Here is an 18,034-nt window from a genome sequence, read left to right on the forward strand (position 1 = left end):
TGTGCATTTACCATTTGACGTGGGGTTCTTGATGAGTTTGACATTATTGGATTGAGCGAGGACCAGGTTCTGGATCAGGAAGTTGGAGGCACCAGATCACGGCTTTGCCTGTTGAGGTTAGAGTAGAGATTGCGCTTAGAACTGCCATGGACTTGATGCTTGGGCTATTGGGGTATTGAGACACTATAATCGTGTGGAGAAAGGTTGCAATTATTTGGGTGACGGAAATACTGATGAGGTTAGTGTGTCGTCTCTATTTTGTGTGGTACAACTCTGGGAACCTGCATTTGCGACAGACTCAGAGATTGCTCAGTGAAAGAAACAACTGGACTTGTTTGTGGAACCGAAGGCTGGCAAAAACAAACGGGCAGTTCAGGGGCCAGGATGCGGTGGAGACCCTCCTTGTATTTGTGTCTTGCCCAACATTCGCCAAATCTTTTTGTCCCCCTCTTTCAGCCTGGAAATACTGGATCTTAGCGAAGACCACGACTGTCGTAGTGAGATGTGACAACCTCCGGCTACAATTACCTCGTCAAATCAACCACGAATCGCTCTTCAAACTCAATTTGAGACACATCATTCTTCGCATCGACCTTCCAAATGAACCCCATGACGGTAATGCTTGACTCAACACATCTTCGGTGCCTCCAGAAATGGATATCCGTCGATGGTATATCCTGACGAGCGTCCGTTTCCAAAACCTTTCTCTCCCGGCAGCTTCAATTTTTTTCTTCACTTGCCATTCTTTTACGACCTCGTTGATACCCATACAACTTTACCGTCACAATGGCTCCCGCTATCGTATCCGATATTGAGCTCCCGGCCCATGTGCCCGAGACCAGAGAAACACCCGCCTCAAAAGCATCAACGTTCAAGCTCTTCTCCCTCGGGAACAAGACCGTCGCCATCACAGGCGGAGCTCGCGGTCTGGGTATCACACTTGCCATTGCCGTTGTCGAGGCCGGCGGTAGTGTAGCTTGCCTCGATATTCTCGAGGAGCCATCACCAGCTGAGTGGGCACAGCTCAACAAGATCGCCACAGCCAACAAGGCTTCTGTCTCATACAGAAAATGCGACGTCACAGAAGAGCAGTCTGTCGAGACAGCGATGAAGGAGATCTCTGCTGAGGCTGACCAGTCGGGAGCGCCTTTCTGGGGCACAATTGCTTGTGCCGGCATTCAGCAACAGATTGCGGCGCTGGACTACCCAGCTGCCGACTTTGACCGTATCCTGCGAGTGAATGTCACTGGTGTCTTCAATACTTGCAAGTATGCAGCACGCGTTCTGCGAGAGAAGAACAGCCCTGGAAGCATTGTCATCATTGGAAGCATGTCAGGCAACATTGCAAACCGAGTAAGTCCTCGAAGAATCATTGAGCATACTCAAAAACTAACATAAGACAGGGTCTCTCTTGCACAGCTTACAACTCCAGCAAGGCTGCTGTTCAACAAATGTGCCGATCGGTCGCTCAAGAATGGGGTCAGTACGGTATTAGAGTCAACACGTTGTCTCCCGGATACATCAGAACGGCCATGACGGATCAATTGCTTCAAGAGAACCCCGAGGTTGAGAAGACATGGATGGCGGGTGCTTTGCTGGGCCGCCTGGGTGCTCCTGAGGACTTCAAGGCCCCCGCGGTATTCCTGCTGTCTGAGGGTGCTTCATTCGTTCATGGAACAGATTTGAGGGTCGATGGAGGACATTGCGCATCTGCATGATTGATTAGAGCGTTTGTTAATACAATAAACTTTACGATTTGATTGCGGGATGTCCCAGAAAGGTGCAACGGTCCGGGGATCAACTGCTTGACCGCTCGTTCCACTACATTGAGGAGCGAGCCCGTTGCTAACGAGCGGCGGAATGTCATCTTGGAGCTCAATTAAGGCCGCATGAAAAAGAGATAAAGTTATTTACCTCAGTGAGCTATTCAAACGCCAGGTGACCTTAGTCTATGGCGTTCACACTGCCACCACCAAAATCATGGCGCTAATTCAACCTCTGGTGTTAGTCGCGGAAGCCTTGCGACGTAGTTTCAGTAATTTGGCTGCCTCAGCTGAACATATCCAATATAAAAGGCAACAACCAGGTACCCATATTTGGCCGTGCCATTCAATCAAAAACATCACAATCAATCGCGATGGCCTCTATAACCCTCTCGGACAATGCGCACAAGGCGCTGGAGCCTTTGCACCTCCAAGATCGTATCATCGGTACCATTTTCGGCTCAGCGCTTGGAGACGCAATTGGCTTATACACAGAGTTTCTGTCCGCCGACATCTCAGCAAAAGCATACCCCGACCGCAAGTTTACATTGCTCCCTGCAGAAGAAGCAACGCCTTTTCGACGCGACCATCATAGAAACTTCCATCGTACTGGAGAATGGACAGACGATACCGACCATGCTGTTCTGATACTGCTCTCATTCCTTCATAGCGATGGCCAGAAGCTTGACCCACAAGACTTTGCATCAAGGCTGTCAGTTTGGGTGCGCATGGGGCTGAGAGCACTGGACACCCTGCCTCTTGGTCTTGGACGTACAGTCGGTGGGATCGTGCGCAGCAAATCTTATCTAGATGATCCTGAGGGCACAGCGCGCAAGTTCTGGGTGACGGGGAAGTACAATGCTGCGCCCAATGGCAGTCTGATGAGGACACATCCGCTGGGCCTCATGTGTCTTACCAAGTCCGTTGAGGAGACCTTTCAGATCGCAGCAGATTTCTCTGTCGTCACACACGTTGATCCCAGATGTGTAGTCTCTTGCGCCATTGGCACGGCTCTTGTTCGTGGCCTTGTCCTCGGGGAGATTTACGAAGAGCAACATGTTGATGAGTTGATCGAAACTGGGCTTACGTGGTACAACGAGCTCCGCGAAAAAGAATTGCAGGATCCGGACAGGAAAGACGAGCCTCGCCTGGACATTGACGAGTTCAGAAAGCATGCGACAGCTGAATTTCTCGCGGACCTCAAGTTGGATGAGAGCTACAAGATCGGATACGTTTACAAGACATTTGGCTCTGGCATCCTGCTTCTTCGACTAGCGCTGCGCCAACTCAAGTCTTCCGGACAACTATGCTCCCAGCTTGCCATCTTTGAGAAGCTCATCACCGATCTGACGATGGAAGGCGGGGATGCAGACACAAACGCTTGCTTTGCCGGTGCTCTTTTAGGAGCACTGCTTGGATACAAGACCTTGCCTCCACATTGGCGCGATGGTCTCCGCTATGGGACATGGCTCATGGAGAAGTCCGAGGGACTGTGTGATGTGTTAGGTGTAACGAAGGGCTCATACTCTGGGTCACGGGACAAGGATACTGCGGAAGATGGTGGACGTGGGTTCTTGACGGATGCGCAGATGGAGGAGAAGTGTATGAGGATGCAGGCTTGGATGGCACAGGAGGAAACTGAATGGAAGAAGAAGCAGGAGGCCGACAAGAAGAAACCCAATTGGTTTTCTTGGAAATAGTTATGGAAAGATAAGTGTAGCCTTTCCACGGCATATGTTTGACCGATTTCAATCAATGGGATTATGTTACAGTTCCTGCTCTCTTAAACCGATGTAAACAATGACTTTGGTCCTTGCCAAGCCAATAGCATATATAATACAGTACTAAATGATCATAAATTGAGCATCATATTGAGCATGATCCAACATAAGCAGGGGAATAACGGTCCCCTTTTCGCTCACCCCAAGTCCTCCACCATCTTACTCCCTCATATGGACCTCAGTCTCAAACTTCTCATTACTCTCAGTCTCGCCAGTTTCACCACTGGCGCTCTTCTCAGAAGCCTCTCCAGGCACACCCATGCTGTGATCCCAGTGAAGCAAGACCTTTGGACCAGTGAAGAGCTTGTCGATCTGCTCGAGAGACAACAGCCGGGTCTCGGGGTAGAAAAAGTAGATGAGGGGAACGAAGAAGGCGTTGAAGATGCAGAAGTAGATGTAAGTCTTCCAGCCGATGTTTGAGATGGACACGGGGGTGATCTCGACGACGAGGAAGGTGAAGATCCAGTTGGAGGCTGTTGCAAGGGCGGCGGCGCGAGTACGGATGGCCAAGGGAGCGTATTCGGCGGGCACTGTACTTTGTTAGTTGGGCTGGGCTGGGAGACACTGGGGAGCGTTGACTTACAGAGCCATGGAATGGCGAGTAATCCAACAGCAAAGAAGAAGTCTACCATGGAGTTAGCTAGATTGGTATCATCTTCAGGGGCTGACTTACTGAACAAGAAGAGCATGACAATGGCGACAATACCGGGGCCAGGTTGTTCAGTAGACACGGTTCCAGCCAAGACTGCCATGCAGACTGCTTGACCAGCGGCGGCAAACATCATCAACTTGCGGCGACCGAGACGATCAATGATCCAGATGGGGATAAGCGAAGAGAAGAAGTAGGCGACACCGTTGAAGCCAGCAAGCAGGAGGCTTAGGTTATGGGAAATGCCGACGGATTCTTGGAAGATGACGGGAGCATACTGTAACTTGGTGTTAGTCGCCCGAGACTTATGGAATGGCACTTTCATTGAGTGGACTTACGTATGTAATGAGGTTGATACCGGAAAGCTATTGGAAGAGAGTGTTAGCGAGGATCAAAAAGAGGAAAAGGGGTTGTAATATGGTGCCCTACCTGTTGCATGAACTGTCCACCAATACCAAGCATTGTTCGATACAGGAACTTCTGCTCCCCATTCTTCCACATAGCCTTGAAGCTGCTCGTCTGCGCCGCCTCGCGCTCCTCGTTGATAGCATGCTGAATCTCAGCAATGGCACGGCTGACAGTCTCATCCTCCTTCGAGATAGATTTGGCATCTCGGCGCACAGCCCAAAGAACCTCTCGTGCCTCGTCGTGAAGGTCATGGTTGATGAGCCAACGAGGAGACTCAGGAAGAAGAACAATTCCGATGAAGGTCAAAATGGCGAAGAAGATCTGGAAGGCAAGGGGGAAACGGAACTGAGCGTCATTACTGACGTAGGACATGCCGTAGTCGACCCAGTATGAAAGCATGACGCCGAAGATGTTGATGGCCAGTTCAATGGCGAGACCTTTGCCACGGTTGCTAGCTTTCATGAGTTCAGAGTGCCAGACGGCTGAAGACTGTTAGTAAAGATCTGTGACAAAGTCAGGGGCAACTTACGAATTGTACTGGTGTTCATGCCGTTTCCGAGACCAGCTACAATACGACCAACGATCATCTGAGGGATCCCAAACGCCGATGCTTGGAGAGCGGCTCCGATGCTGAGAACAACACAGCCCATCATGATACACTTGCGACGACCAAAGTACTCGCCGAAGATGAGACAGAAGATGGCGCCGAAGAAGCAACCGATCTCGTAGATAGCGACCACTGTTCCTTGAAGAGAAGAACTGCCATTGCCGCCATCTGTAGTGTCGATCTCGGGAAACGTGTTGGTGAATGCAGTACCTGTCAACAGACCAGACATAACACCCTGGTCATAACCGAAGAGGAGGAAGCCAGAACCAGCTGTGGCCGTGATGGCCCAGTCCAAGGGTCTTCCAACAAGGATCGTCATGATGAAGTGTTGACAAGAAGTGAAGAGATCAAAAGAAGCTATTCAAACAACCAATGCTGATGCTATAAGTCACGCAACAGTAAAAGATGGGGCGACTCCATATCAATATATACTGCTCCGAAGTGACAATTCGGCGACGAGAAAATTAGATCAATTGTTGACTCGCGCAAAACAAGGTTCGTTCCAAGGCCGTGGCATGGGCGCCAGTTCCCCGTGGGGAGTCCACTGTACCGTAACATTGGATCATCTGGGGTTTTTGCGGGTTAGACCAACGGTTCCGGTTTCGAGAGTCGTGAGGCATTTGCAAGCGCTGGAGAGAATATGGGGCATTTAGGCAGCCGAATTCAGGGATGAGGTTCGTGAGTTGCCCAGTTTTTGCGAAAATGTGAGTCGTAGCCGACGAGATGATACGATAATTGCGGATTGGGGGTGTTATTGAAGATGGATGGTTTAGCGAAAATATCTGTCTGTGCATGCAATTGATGTAGTGGAATACGTGGTATCCTCAGGCGGGACAGCTGCAGTATGCCTAAGCGTAGGTTCTTTCTTAGGGGTCTTTTTGATGCAGCCACAAACAATAGTCAATTCCTTGTGCAACTAAGAAAGACAAATGCTTCAATTCCAGAGGATGCAAGCGCAACAACTCTTGAAATTGCTCAATTGATCAAAGAAAAAGCATGGTTTCGATGCCGAAGTAATTGGATGCTTGTCAAGGTCCGCTTATACCTACCAAGATCGGCCACAAGTTGAAGTTCCCCTCCCCATCTCCACTCCTCACTGCAGTACGATCAACCCCAGAATGGCCTCAAGGGGCAAGAAAACACCGAACCTTGATATAGGGTGCCGAAATAAACTTAGCAAAGAATCCCCTAAGCTCAGGCTAAATTTGCCTAATATCTTTATCACTTAGGGTCAAGGTCCTGAGTTTTCTTCCTCACCCAGAATGGGCAATCCCATCTTCGTTAGGGACGACACTAATTCGCTTGCAGATGCCCTGCACCTTGCGCATTGTACATTCTCCAATGGTGCGTATACTTCCCTTATCCGATTCGCTGTGAGATATACTCAAACGGCTGTTTGATGTTTTGCTGACACTTTCGCGAAGAGCATCAGAACCGTGGTCGGATTAGGAATCTGGGAACGCCCTATTGAGAACCATAAGATAAAGATGCCATTCGGTGTCAGAGATGATGGAATAGCAAACAATTCCTTTTGCTTGCAAGGGCTAGCGCTTTGTGTGACCTCGACAACATAACACACGACAAACACTCCTCACAATTATGACAGTCGGTATGTGCTTGTGGAAGCAAGACGAGCCACTTGTTGACCAAAGCCCTCAGGAAAGAGCTTCATCAATGGCGTCGCCAACTCAGTCGAGCGAAGCCTCAGGAGTTGCATCCTCCAAGACCCTTCGCTGAGTCTTATTGCATCAGAAAAGGGTGAGATCGTGACCTACAACAGCACACAAGCAAGCATATACTGACGACCCCTTCAGTGCTCTATCGACGAACAGATCAGACTAATGACAAAGTCATCCTCATTTCCGGTGGAGGTTCTGGTCATGAACCCGCGCACGCAGGATACATCGGCGCGGGAGCATTGGACGTCGTGGTCGCTGGCGAGATCTTTGCCTCCCCTTCCGCTTCTCAGATCCTTACAGGTCTACAGACTGTCAAGTCGTCGAAAGGGTACGCTTATACCCCATAGTAGCCGAGTGCCTGGCTAATCAATGGTAGATCGTTGATGATCGTCAAGAACTACACAGGCGACAAGCTCAACTTCGGCCTCGCAGCAGAGAAGGCAAAGGCAGACGGACAAAAAGTTGAGATGGTCATTGTTGGAGATGATGTGTCAGTCGAGGGAAACACACTTGTCGGCCAGCGTGGTCTTGCAGGAACAGTCTTCTGCCATAAGATCGCTGGTGCAAAGGCAGCTCAGGGGTATGCATATCCATCGTACTGACCGAGCCAAAGCTTACCGACTTACACAGAGCCTCCCTTGAGCAAGTCGCCTCTACCACAAGAAAAGCCGGTTCGCAAATGGCCACTGTCGCGGCGAGTCTCGATCGATGTAGTGTTCCCGGACGGACGACTCAAGAAGCACTTCCCCATGACCAACTCGAATTCGGAATGGGGATACACAACGAGCCGGGTGTCAAGCGTGAAGAAATTACGAGCCTTGAGGTGACAGTTGAGAAGGCATTGGGCATGATGTTCACTCCCAAAGCCAATATGTGGCAACCAGGAAAGGGGCAGCGGGTAGCTCTGATGGTCAACAACCTGGGCGGCTTGAGTGTCTTGGAGATTGGTGTTGTTGCAGATGAGGTGGTAAAGCAATTAGTGCAACGAAGCATACACATCGAAAGGAGTCTTGTTGGCACCTTTATCACCTCTCTTGACGGGCCCGGCTTCTCTGTCACTCTACTGTCACTCGACGATGAGTTGAGGGACTTGCTTGACGCTCCTACTACGGCACCGGCTTGGCCACGTTCGATCCACGGCTGGGCAACAGATGCAGAGTCTGTATCGAAGCGTGAGACGATAGTCCCTGTTGCGAAGGCCAATACTAGGGAGACGGGAGTCAACGGTAAGTCAAGTATGAAGCAATCCTTGAACATTAAACTTATCATTCACAGTGCCGACATCGCTTGTCAAGGTCCTCATCGAATCAGTAGCCCAAACAACAGCAAGGGATGAGCCCAAGATTACAGAATACGACACCCTGGCTGGTGATGGAGATTGTGGAGAGACGCTTCTGAATGGAGTCACTGGTATGTCCTTACCAAGCCTCATCAATCGGCATATAGCAATGCTAATCGTGTCAACGTGCAGGTCTCGTAAAAGAGTTCGAAAATGAAAACGCAGCTTCTCTTGACATCGGCCAAGTCTTCCGACGAACAGCGACAACCGCAGAAAGGAGCATGGGTGGCACATCGGGCGCCATCTATGCCATTTTCCTCAATGCTGTAGCGAACCGACTCTTAGAATTGACCACTGAGTCTCCATCGCTTACGGTCTCCGAGTTCATACAACAAGCTCTTCAGAGCTGCCTGGACGAGCTATGCAGATACACGCCCGCACGAATCGGTCACCGCACACTAATGGACGCGCTTATACCATTCGTCAAGAACTATTCCCGGGATGGCTCACTGAGGGCTGCTCTGGCAGAGGCACGCAAGGGAGCTGAGAGTACACGGCAGATGGTCGCGGCCCTAGGACGGGCGAGCTATGTTGGGCAGGACAGATTCGACGAGGAGGGCGGTATTCCTGACCCCGGAGCTCTTGGTGTTGTAAGTATTCTCGAAGGTCTTTGCGACGGATTGGATACTCGAGCCAATTGAGGTGATTGGTGCAGTCGGCAATTGGAGGGAACTGTCTCTTCGCTTACAAGTTCCTGGCGAATATCTTTAGCCTGCTGATGATGGTGGTCTAGCCAAGTACAGTCAAGGCAGACCAGGGTAAAGAGCACTGTCCACCCACTAAACAACGTCACGCTGCCTGTCCTGGGCACAAAGGGCAATTGTAAGCGGAGGTAAACTAATCCCAGTTGAGCAATGTTTCGAGTTGAAGACTTGTTTGTCGGGGAACCAGAAGAGACTCGCTGTTTTATTCGTTTTAGCATCAATTGCCTGGAAATCAATAGATCATGTCATTGTTTTAGTTCCCTCTAATAGTTTTCTGGAACAATTGCCGATCACGAGTCCTTTCTGGTACCGCAGGAGGACGGACCCCGGATTTTGGCGTCTACAATTGCCCTGCCTCTCCAACTTTTGGACATCTTCACTCTCGCCTTCGCCTTCATCTCCACTCACTCTCCCAATAAGTCACATCACCCAATTCTCACCCGGAATCTCAACTCCGGCTACAGTTGACTTATGAACAATCCCTCCGCATCCCGGGCCCGAGTCCGGTCCGAACCCATCAAGCACAAGCGGACCCGCTCCGGGTGTCTCAATTGCAGACGAAAGAAGCGTAAATGCGATGAGAGTCGACCAGCCTGTGGAACGTGTCGTCGTCGCAATGAGTCTTGCGAATGGGGTCTCAAGATAGCGTTTCGAGCCGAGCATGCTCAATGCTTAAATGCGCGGCATCCTTCGATGCGGAAGATGGCGAGGAGGAGGCAGCCAAGAGAGTTTGAGATTCTGGATGTGACGGATGAAGTCATTCGTGATTACAATGGTGCTGAGACAGAGGAGGAGGATAACGAGACTAGTGACGATCGTGCGCGGACAAGCACTTCTGGTATGAACTTGACCTGCATCATGGGTCGTTTGTATATCTAACATCCTTCTAGGTCGCTCAAACCTCATCGGCAATGGAAGACCTCGCGCCGCAAACAATACGCCAAGTGGCTATGTCTCTATACAGCGACCACCGGTAGTCGATATCTCATCACCGACATCACAGCGCCAGACCGAAAACGCCGTAGCCGATCTACTTTACTTCAGCCAAAACGGGCAATCTCATTCCTCAGTCGACATTGATCCTGCCCTGCAGGTTTCCATGGAGGCGGTCCCAATTGACATGATAGCAGACTATCCGTACATCGACCAGATGCAAGCATTTACCCCTGAAGGTATCTCCGAGGACGGCATCTTCTTGCCAGGCTCTGCGTACCACGAGTTACACTCGACACTTCGTAATCATCTCATTCAAGAGACACGGTCAATTGCCCCAACGAGATCAACAACGCCGCATATAGAGGTTCAAAGCTCAGGCGGCGTCTCCCTGGAAGAGACCGAGATCACGATCCCAATACAGGAGTTTCAGCCCTCTCAGACACCACTACTCTCTCAGCAAGAGGAATGCTCGCTATGGAAGAACTACTTTGACGAAATTGCCCCCTGGCTCGACAAATTCGACCGAGACCGCCATTTCCAGCAGATTATCCCTACAATGAGCAAAGACAATGACCACTTACGATACTCAATGCTGGCCCTCTCAGCACGACAGCTTGAACTCAAGCATACACTACCGACGAATCGTAGCCTCGCCCTCTACCAGGAAGCCATTCATATGCTCCTCCCACATTTACCAACCCGTGGAACGGCGGTCATCGCCACGTGTGTCATTCTGTGCGTGCTGGAGATGTTGAGCTGTTCACCAAAGGCATGGCAACGCCATCTCGATGGCTGTGCGAGTCTCATGGAAGCTGTTGGCATCAATGGATTCGTAGGGGGGACAGAGCAGGCCTTATTCTGGTGCTTTGCGCGTATGGATATCTGCGGCGGCCTCATATCGTCCGTCAAGACTCTGATTCCTATCTGCCATTGGGCCTCCAAGACTTTATCGATTGAAAACGATGTCGAGCTCTTCAAGAATGCTCCAACGTTCGAGGACTGGGCTAACTACGCTGTGTACCTCACGGCTCAAGTGCTGGATCTGTTGGCTGCCTCCCCTACTGATCCAACTCGTGATGAAGCCAAGTTCCGGACTCGATGGCTGAAGTTGTGGAAGTATATCTCTGAATGGTACCAAGAGCGCCCAGCCCCATTGCATCCCATCATGACAATTCCTTCGAGCGAGTCCTCGCCGTTTCCAACGATTTTGTACTCGAATCCTGCTGCCATGTCTGGGAATCAAATGCATCACGCAGCATCGATTCTTATGCTACAGAACCAACCATCGACAGTACGGCTAGGTCATGCTTCAAAACCAAGAAGTATCCTTTGGCATGCTAGACAGGTATGCGGCATAAGCATGTCGAATGAGCACCACGGGGCCTGGACGAATAGTGTGCAACCGCTGTGGATTGCCGGAAGATGCATGAGCCATCCGAGTGAGCATAAAGCGATCTTGGAAATGTTGGACCGGATCGAAAGAGAGAGTGGATGGAGTACAAAATGGAGAGTCGACGATCTGAAGGAATTCTACAAGTGTTCCTTGTCAACTGTATGAACGAGATGATTTATGAAATTCGGAGTTACCAATGGGTCAAAGACAGACGGAGGTATGCAGTTGATATTCTTGGTGATATTTAGCGTTTGTAGGTCCATTGGGACTTGGCTTTTGTTTCATGGACTTTCAAGATTAATTCCAAATGAATCTTTTGTAGGCTGAAGTCCGAGACTGTTCAGGAGTTGACTGTGAAATTTGGAAAACGTTTTTGATATTTACGTTGTTGAGCGGAGGCCTTCTGCTGGGGCTCACGTGCTATGGGAAAATAGGTGAGACTGTCATAGGTCAAAAATAATCCCACACTTCTTGAGCGCAAGTCAACATTGAGATTCCCCTCACCAGTCAACTACCTGGAATCTCAACAAGCTATAATTCTTCCGCATCGCATCACATTCATTTCAATCCTCACTCATTCCTCTTCTCTGTCTTCTTATCATCATGTCGTTGTCCAAGCCCAAGCGTGTTCATGATCTTATCGCCCAGAACCCTCGAGTTCGTGTCTGGGTTCATCCCCTCGAGTGGTCTGAGATTCACCTTCAGCTTCTCAAAGCCTCTTTCATTGAAATTGACACCGACGATGTATCTGAAAATCCTGAAGACGGAACAGTCCAGGTGTCTGACTATCGAGTCGTCAGACAGTTCGCGCAAACCTCGATGAAGAACAAGAACCTAAAGCTCTTGATTTGTGACAACGGACCTCTTAAGCTCCTCCGGTAAGAACCAAGACCTTCGTGTCTCCATGTTTGAGATCCTGACATTGAGATTCTAGTCCTCGTGGGTACTTCTGCTTTGGTGAAGAGAGACCTCTTGATCTTCAGGGCGCGATCTTCAATCAGCGCGGAGCGATTAGCGATGATAGTTACGCTGGGGCGTTCGCTTTCATTCAGGGGAACCTGATCAGAAACCTCCGTGAAGGCCTCTTCCCTCTTCCCAACCGCCTACGCCATGACCCTGCAGCCAAGTGGTTGCGAGAACTGCGAGTCAAGAAGATTGAGCCCGAGGATCAGTGGCGTGACCCCTACATCCTTTGTGTCCTTCTAGGGCTTGCTCAGTCACAGGCAGAGGATAAAACCTCTCCCCAGTATCCTTTCGCTGAGGATCATGTATTCAAGGTAAACCTACCCCTGCTCTTACATGACTCGCCTAGGATGCCTGTTAACACTAGTGTAGACCTGTGCCGCGTTAACTGATGACAAGAACGAGGACTTCATGTATTTCTATACCGCTGAGTTCTCGCTTGCCTTCGTTAGCAAGTTCGAGTATCCCCTAGACCTGGAGAAGCCAAAGGATGCCATGGCCTCCGAGCTGTCCATCGGCATGAAGCAGATCCTTTTCCGGCCCTACAAGACCTTCCGGGCACGCCTACTCGCGGAGATCTCCTCTGCCCTGTAAGCAGACGGAGCTACCTGTCGGTTCAAGTTGGTTCCGGGCTGAGAACCTGCTCAGCATTGGCCGACTGGGATAAAAAAGACCTTTTTGATTTTTTTGTCGGGACGACAACTTCAGCTGAATGAATTAGTGGCATCCTACTGATCATGGATGCACGACATGCATGGATATGGCACCATTTTACTCATTGCTGAAGCCCATATCGAATTTGTTTAGGTAAGTGCTGATCTTTCGGGAGATCATCTATAAAGGTATAAGGCCATTAACAAGCTGACCGCGATAGAACTTTAAGTTCAAATAGGTTGTTATCGGGGATCCCGATAGACGAAGGAAACACCGAACTGCCTATTCGGTTGCGATTCATGTTACATGCCGTACGCATTAGTCTTCAAAGACCATGGCGGAACATGTATACCTAGCTACTTTCCACCAGTCTTTATACAGCTCGTCACTCCAATACGAAACTCTAAACACAATCTATCGTACTACAACGGTGCCGTGGGCGGCTAAGTAGCCTGATTGAAACAAAGTGGCCGGGGTCCCCCTTGCTGGGCTGGGATGGCTCCCCGTGGGATACCGAAACATCGGCCGAATTGCTGTCTCTTCCTGAAGCACGCTCATCACGATCTAGATGAAACCGGGGTGTCTTTTGTTCGCTGCTGGCGGTTTCATGGACGCGTTGCTCCGAAGTTCTCGACCAACTGCCGACTGGGAACCCCTGCTAGTTCCCGTGGGCTTCCCGGGTGGAGATTAGAGGACCTTGAGACTGAATCAGTTGAGGTCAGAAGTTGAATAGCTGAGTAGGTGGTTGTTTGTGATGTTCTGAGTATAAAATGGCCAGTATATTCCTCAAGCTGATGATACTTCCACAGGTCACTCACAGATCGACTACTACTCCTTTATCCAACTTCAAAGATCCTCCTTCGTTCTCCTCTTCACCATGAAGTTCACTTCTGTTCTCCTTGCTGGCCCAGCTCTTGTTGCTGGAAGATATCTCAGTGACGAGGTTACTTCTGGAACTTCAACTCACTACGGCGGCAATGTCTCTGGGGGCAACTGTGGCTTTGTTTCCTACACGATTCCTTCTGGCATCTATGGCACTGCTTTCTCTGGCCCCAACTGGGACAATGCTGGAGTTTGTGGCAGCTGCATCGAAGTCACCGGCCCAACTGGCAAGAAGATCAAGGCCATGGTGAGTACCCTTATGGTCTGATGGTTTGTGTGGTGTGAGCTGATGTATCTTGCTCTTAGATCGTCGACAAGTGCAACGAGTGCAACAAGGGCCACTTGGATCTCTTTGACAATGCCTTTACTGCTGTTGGCGGTACAAACGGCCTAGTTCAGACCAGCTGGAGACTGATTTCTTGTGATATCACTACTCCCTTGGTGCTTCGTAACAAAGAAGGTGAGTTGGCAATATGCTTCTCCTGCCACACCCCAAGTCCAACAGCTAACGTTATCTCAGGCACCAGCGCCCACTGGTTCAGCATGCAAGTCCGCAACAGCAATCTCCCCGTCAAGAGCCTCGAAGTCAGCACCAACAGCGGAAAGACCTGGACCGGAACGACCCGACGTGACTACAACTTCTTCGAGAACCCCAGCGGCTTTCAGGTCGATACCGTCGATGTCAGAATCACCAGCTCCACCGGCAGCACCATCATCGTCAAGAACGTCGGGGCCAAGCCTTCGACTGAATACCCTGCCAGCGGTAACTTTGCTTAAGATATCGGAGTTATTTCCCTGTTCCGGAGAGAACAGTTGGCAATGGAGGGTTGGTGGAACGCTGCTAGGAAGATGATTTGATGAAGGAAATATTGGGGGCCGTTCTTGGAAGACTGTACATATTTAGATTCTCCGTATATATCGCTCTTTTCGTCGATGGCATCATGAGCTTGACAATCTCTCCTCAGTGAAGTCTTAGAGTAGAACCATGTCCACTTGATGAAAAAGTGCTAATGTAGAATATGTCCGCTTACATGAGCAGTCCGAGATTATTTCTCACTGTGAACCGAAGAGCCAAATTCTAGATATCGATTTTAGGCGCTGCTCTCAACATGATTGGTCGGCTCAATGTTGCTTGGCGTCGGATATACGTGGAATCTGACGTCTGTTTTCCATCTACACAGACCATCCAAACACTTTCACCTCACACCATCTTATCTCAGAAATACCCGGCATAGACAAGCGATGTCAGCTCTAGACGTCAGCAAAGCGGCCATTCCATCATGCTGCGGGCGTGTATTTTTAGCGCTTATAAGACACGTATAAATGAGCATTTCCTGGTTTTTGAAAATGGTTTCTTTGCAAGACGCCTGGATTTACCGATAGCTAACTGTTCTCTTTCTTGATTTTCATTAGGCCAAGCAGCGTTGCTAAAGCTATTACCAAACTCTCTCAACATGTCCAGTCCAGGGGCAAGCGAGGAGACTACCCTCCTTGATACCTTCGACTCTCACGAGACCCAAGAACTCTACAATATCAAGCCCCATCCGACCACCGGCCGCCTCATAGATTCCTACTCAGTCACTCGTACAAAGCCTATGCGCGTCCTATGCCTCGGGCAATCAAGAACAGGCACCACGGCCCTCTTCATGGCCCTTAAGAAACTAGGCTACACCCCATACCACATGTCCCTCTCCCTCAACAGCCCCAAGACGAACCTTGGTCTCTGGCGTGAAGCCCTCGATGCCAAGTACTACGGCAAGGGCAAGCCCTGGGGCCGTGAAGAATTTGACAAGATACTCGGACCTTATGATGCTGTAGCTGATGTGCCAGCTATCTGCTTCGTTGAAGAGCTCGTGGCCGCTTACCCTGACGCCAAAGTTATCGTCACCCAGCGTGATGTTGACAGTTGGCTTCGAAGTATGGACTCGACGGGAGGCCGAGTCCTCCGGTGGCCTCTATGGAATACCCTCGCGAGATGGGATACTAAACTAGCTGGCCCATTTTGGGAGTTTTCAGAGAAGGCCATGCCCGCCAACTTCCATACCATGACAGACTTCTCTGATAAGTCACCGGCTCGCCAGGCCTTTCACGATCACTACGACCTCGTCAAGAGGATAGTGCCAGCAGAAAGAATGCTCGAGTTTAAAGTCCAAGAGGGATGGGGCCCGCTTTGCAAATTTCTGGATAAGGAGATCCCTGAGGGGGAGTTCCCAAAGTTGAATGATTCAAAACAGTTCGTTTTGGCGCATAGCTTGATATGGTGGATTGCTTTTGCCAAGATGGTTGGGAAGGCTTCTTTCATGACTGCTGTATCCGGAGTCATTGCCTCGATATTTGCGATGTGGAGGTTGAAATATGCTGTGAGGATTGCTGCTATGCTTAGGCCGATCGCCGACTTGTCTTGATTTACTAGGTCTTGTAAGTGAAAACCACGGTCTCTTGTTTGATTTTGCTAACAACTGACTCGCAGCTTGACAACCAAATAGTTGAATACGATTTCTTGCTTCCAAGGTAGCCATTGTGACCGAGTGCCATGCCCAGGGTCGCTTGATATCAGATGCATCATCCACATCCGCCATATTACACCAGATTCAGTCTTCCGCATCTACCGGGATCCGTTGACCATAATTCCCTCGAGCTCCTGAATAATCGACTTACTCAGGACAATCTTTCCGGCTGGTGGTCAAGGGATGATTTTCGAACAGACTTCACCTGATCGACATCAACGTTTTCAGGCGTAACTCTAAATCCATCCGTGCTCGAGACTTACAGTCTAGGCTGTCCTACTAAGTATGAGTGCTAAGCTATTGAACTTTGGCGTAGTCCGTCCGTCTGGTGGCCATGCCCTTTTATGTTAGTTAGTCCCAATTGTCCTCTCACCGGCTTAGTCCAACACAGCACAGTGTTTCACCGTATCTGGTCTAGTTCCGCTCGGTTCATCTACCGAACGACCCAAATACCTGGGATTCAAGAGTCAAGACGGGCACTATCCCCAGTTCAACCATATTTGAGACCGTTTCTTGCTATACGAGCCGGCGAACCGGCTGTCACGTCCTTCAGGTACAGGGTCCTCTAGTTACTAGTAATTATGCGTTATCGTTCAGTGTAGCTCCAACCTTAACCAGTGAATTCCAGGCACTGCGGTCTTTACGACAATGGACTGTGGCTTGAGTTCCCTCGCGCTAATGCTACGGAAAGCGTCTAGTGATGCGCCAATTCGGACGAGCTGGGAATGGTGGCTCCTTTGTTCGTAGGTCTCGAATGTCTCACATTCCTCATGATGCCGCGGGCTTGACTTGGACCTGAATCTTATAATTCAAATGCCACTATGAGACCTCGTATAAGTTTCGAAGCTTTCACTCGAATTCTCTGCCAAGACCTTATTCTGTATCGTACTTCACATCTCAAATCTTATATCATGAAATTCATCACAAGCCTTATTCTCCTGGCCGCGACCTATGCATCAGCGAAGCCTTCCGGAACGACAGAGTGTGCAGCGATCTACCAGAGATGTATTGAAACAATAACAGTACGAGAGAAGTTTTCCTAGTGTTAGTTCTAAGCTAATGTCTCGATAGCCGCAAGAGTGCAAGAAGACGGATCGAGATTGTCTTTGCAAAGCTTGGGATGATGTTATAACGTATGTGCAAGCTTGAAATCTGTCCGACTTCACCTAACCTGATACTAACGATGATCTCTGTAGATGTTTAGTCGACTGTCCAAATACTCCCCGCTACTGGTTAGCGAAGGAAAACGCCAGGGGCTTCTGTACATAAGATCGATAAATATACAAGCGTGCATTTCGTCTCTTTTTCAATCTTGCTCTCCACCTTTTACGGGACAAGCTAGACCACGAGGAGGGTCTCACGGCACCCCCTGTTATCGTTGCCTATTCACAACAGCTTGGGTATATCAGAATGGCATTTATGAACCGAGCCTCGGATGAAAGTCTGCAAGAACTACTAAGCTGGAGGCGCCGTACCCTCGATTCGATCACACGCAATGTTGCTGGGACATGGCCCTCGTCGTTTCACGTTACAAGACAGGGCCAAGAAGGATATCGATCCTGAAATGAACATTAGGGGGCCTGTTTTATTAGCATCTTTTACATGCACATCATGACCAACTTGCAAGTCAAATCCCTTGAGACCTTCCCAGTCAAGCCCCTGTTCCACTTGTTAATCTATCGTGGGACATATGCTACCTATTCAGTAGCTAAAGACTGCAAAGAATTCCACAGTGTAACTGATCAATGATATGCCTGAAATCTCTCCTA

General features: G+C 49.7%; 7 protein-coding genes across 7 annotated transcripts; 6 read left to right on the plus strand and 1 right to left on the minus strand.

Annotated features, from left to right (window-relative positions):
• Nucleotides 1-786: 786 nt before the first annotated feature.
• Nucleotides 787-1,718, plus strand: FTJAE_8716 (D-arabinitol 2-dehydrogenase; the record flags this gene model as incomplete). The annotated part of the gene is made up of 2 exons (XM_037355562.1): nt 787-1,353; nt 1,404-1,718. 2 exons carry the CDS (start codon nt 787-789, stop codon nt 1,716-1,718), a joined length of 882 nt encoding a protein of 293 aa, XP_037204209.1.
• A 419-nt stretch (nt 1,719-2,137) lies between these two features.
• Nucleotides 2,138-3,463, plus strand: FTJAE_8717 (uncharacterized protein; the record flags this gene model as incomplete). The annotated part of the gene is made up of 1 exon (XM_037355563.1): nt 2,138-3,463. The coding sequence occupies one exon, from the start codon at nt 2,138-2,140 to the stop codon at nt 3,461-3,463; it is 1,326 nt and encodes a 441-aa protein (XP_037204210.1).
• Nucleotides 3,464-3,703: 240 nt separating this feature from the next.
• On the minus strand, nt 3,704-5,527 carry FTJAE_8718 (sugar transporter; the record flags this gene model as incomplete). The annotated part of the gene is made up of 6 exons (XM_037355564.1): nt 3,704-4,074; nt 4,128-4,169; nt 4,218-4,470; nt 4,532-4,558; nt 4,623-5,083; nt 5,131-5,527. 6 exons carry the CDS (start codon nt 5,525-5,527, stop codon nt 3,704-3,706), a joined length of 1,551 nt encoding a protein of 516 aa, XP_037204211.1.
• Nucleotides 5,528-6,807: 1,280 nt separating this feature from the next.
• On the plus strand, nt 6,808-11,309 carry FTJAE_8719 (regulatory for the arginine catabolic pathway; the record flags this gene model as incomplete). Its single annotated transcript, XM_037355565.1, has 11 exons — nt 6,808-6,817; nt 6,868-6,966; nt 7,023-7,215; nt 7,264-7,467; nt 7,518-8,113; nt 8,163-8,297; nt 8,359-8,816; nt 9,201-9,349; nt 9,488-9,768; nt 9,821-11,211; nt 11,262-11,309. 11 exons carry the CDS (start codon nt 6,808-6,810, stop codon nt 11,307-11,309), a joined length of 3,564 nt encoding a protein of 1,187 aa, XP_037204212.1.
• A 553-nt stretch (nt 11,310-11,862) lies between these two features.
• FTJAE_8720 (uncharacterized protein) lies at nt 11,863-12,816 on the plus strand (the record flags this gene model as incomplete). Its single annotated transcript, XM_037355567.1, has 3 exons — nt 11,863-12,137; nt 12,194-12,536; nt 12,595-12,816. The coding sequence occupies 3 exons, from the start codon at nt 11,863-11,865 to the stop codon at nt 12,814-12,816; spliced, it is 840 nt and encodes a 279-aa protein (XP_037204213.1).
• A 937-nt stretch (nt 12,817-13,753) lies between these two features.
• FTJAE_8721 (uncharacterized protein) lies at nt 13,754-14,535 on the plus strand (the record flags this gene model as incomplete). Its single annotated transcript, XM_037355568.1, has 3 exons — nt 13,754-14,005; nt 14,065-14,218; nt 14,279-14,535. 3 exons carry the CDS (start codon nt 13,754-13,756, stop codon nt 14,533-14,535), a joined length of 663 nt encoding a protein of 220 aa, XP_037204214.1.
• Nucleotides 14,536-15,212: 677 nt separating this feature from the next.
• Nucleotides 15,213-16,163, plus strand: FTJAE_8722 (uncharacterized protein; the record flags this gene model as incomplete). Its single annotated transcript, XM_037355569.1, has 1 exon — nt 15,213-16,163. One exon carries the CDS (start codon nt 15,213-15,215, stop codon nt 16,161-16,163), a length of 951 nt encoding a protein of 316 aa, XP_037204215.1.
• Nucleotides 16,164-18,034: the final 1,871 nt, after the last annotated feature.

The sequence above is a fragment of the Fusarium tjaetaba genome (assembly GCF_013396195.1).
Source record: "Fusarium tjaetaba strain NRRL 66243 chromosome Unknown NRRL66243_c0000191, whole genome shotgun sequence".
NCBI lineage: Eukaryota > Fungi > Ascomycota > Sordariomycetes > Hypocreales > Nectriaceae > Fusarium > Fusarium tjaetaba.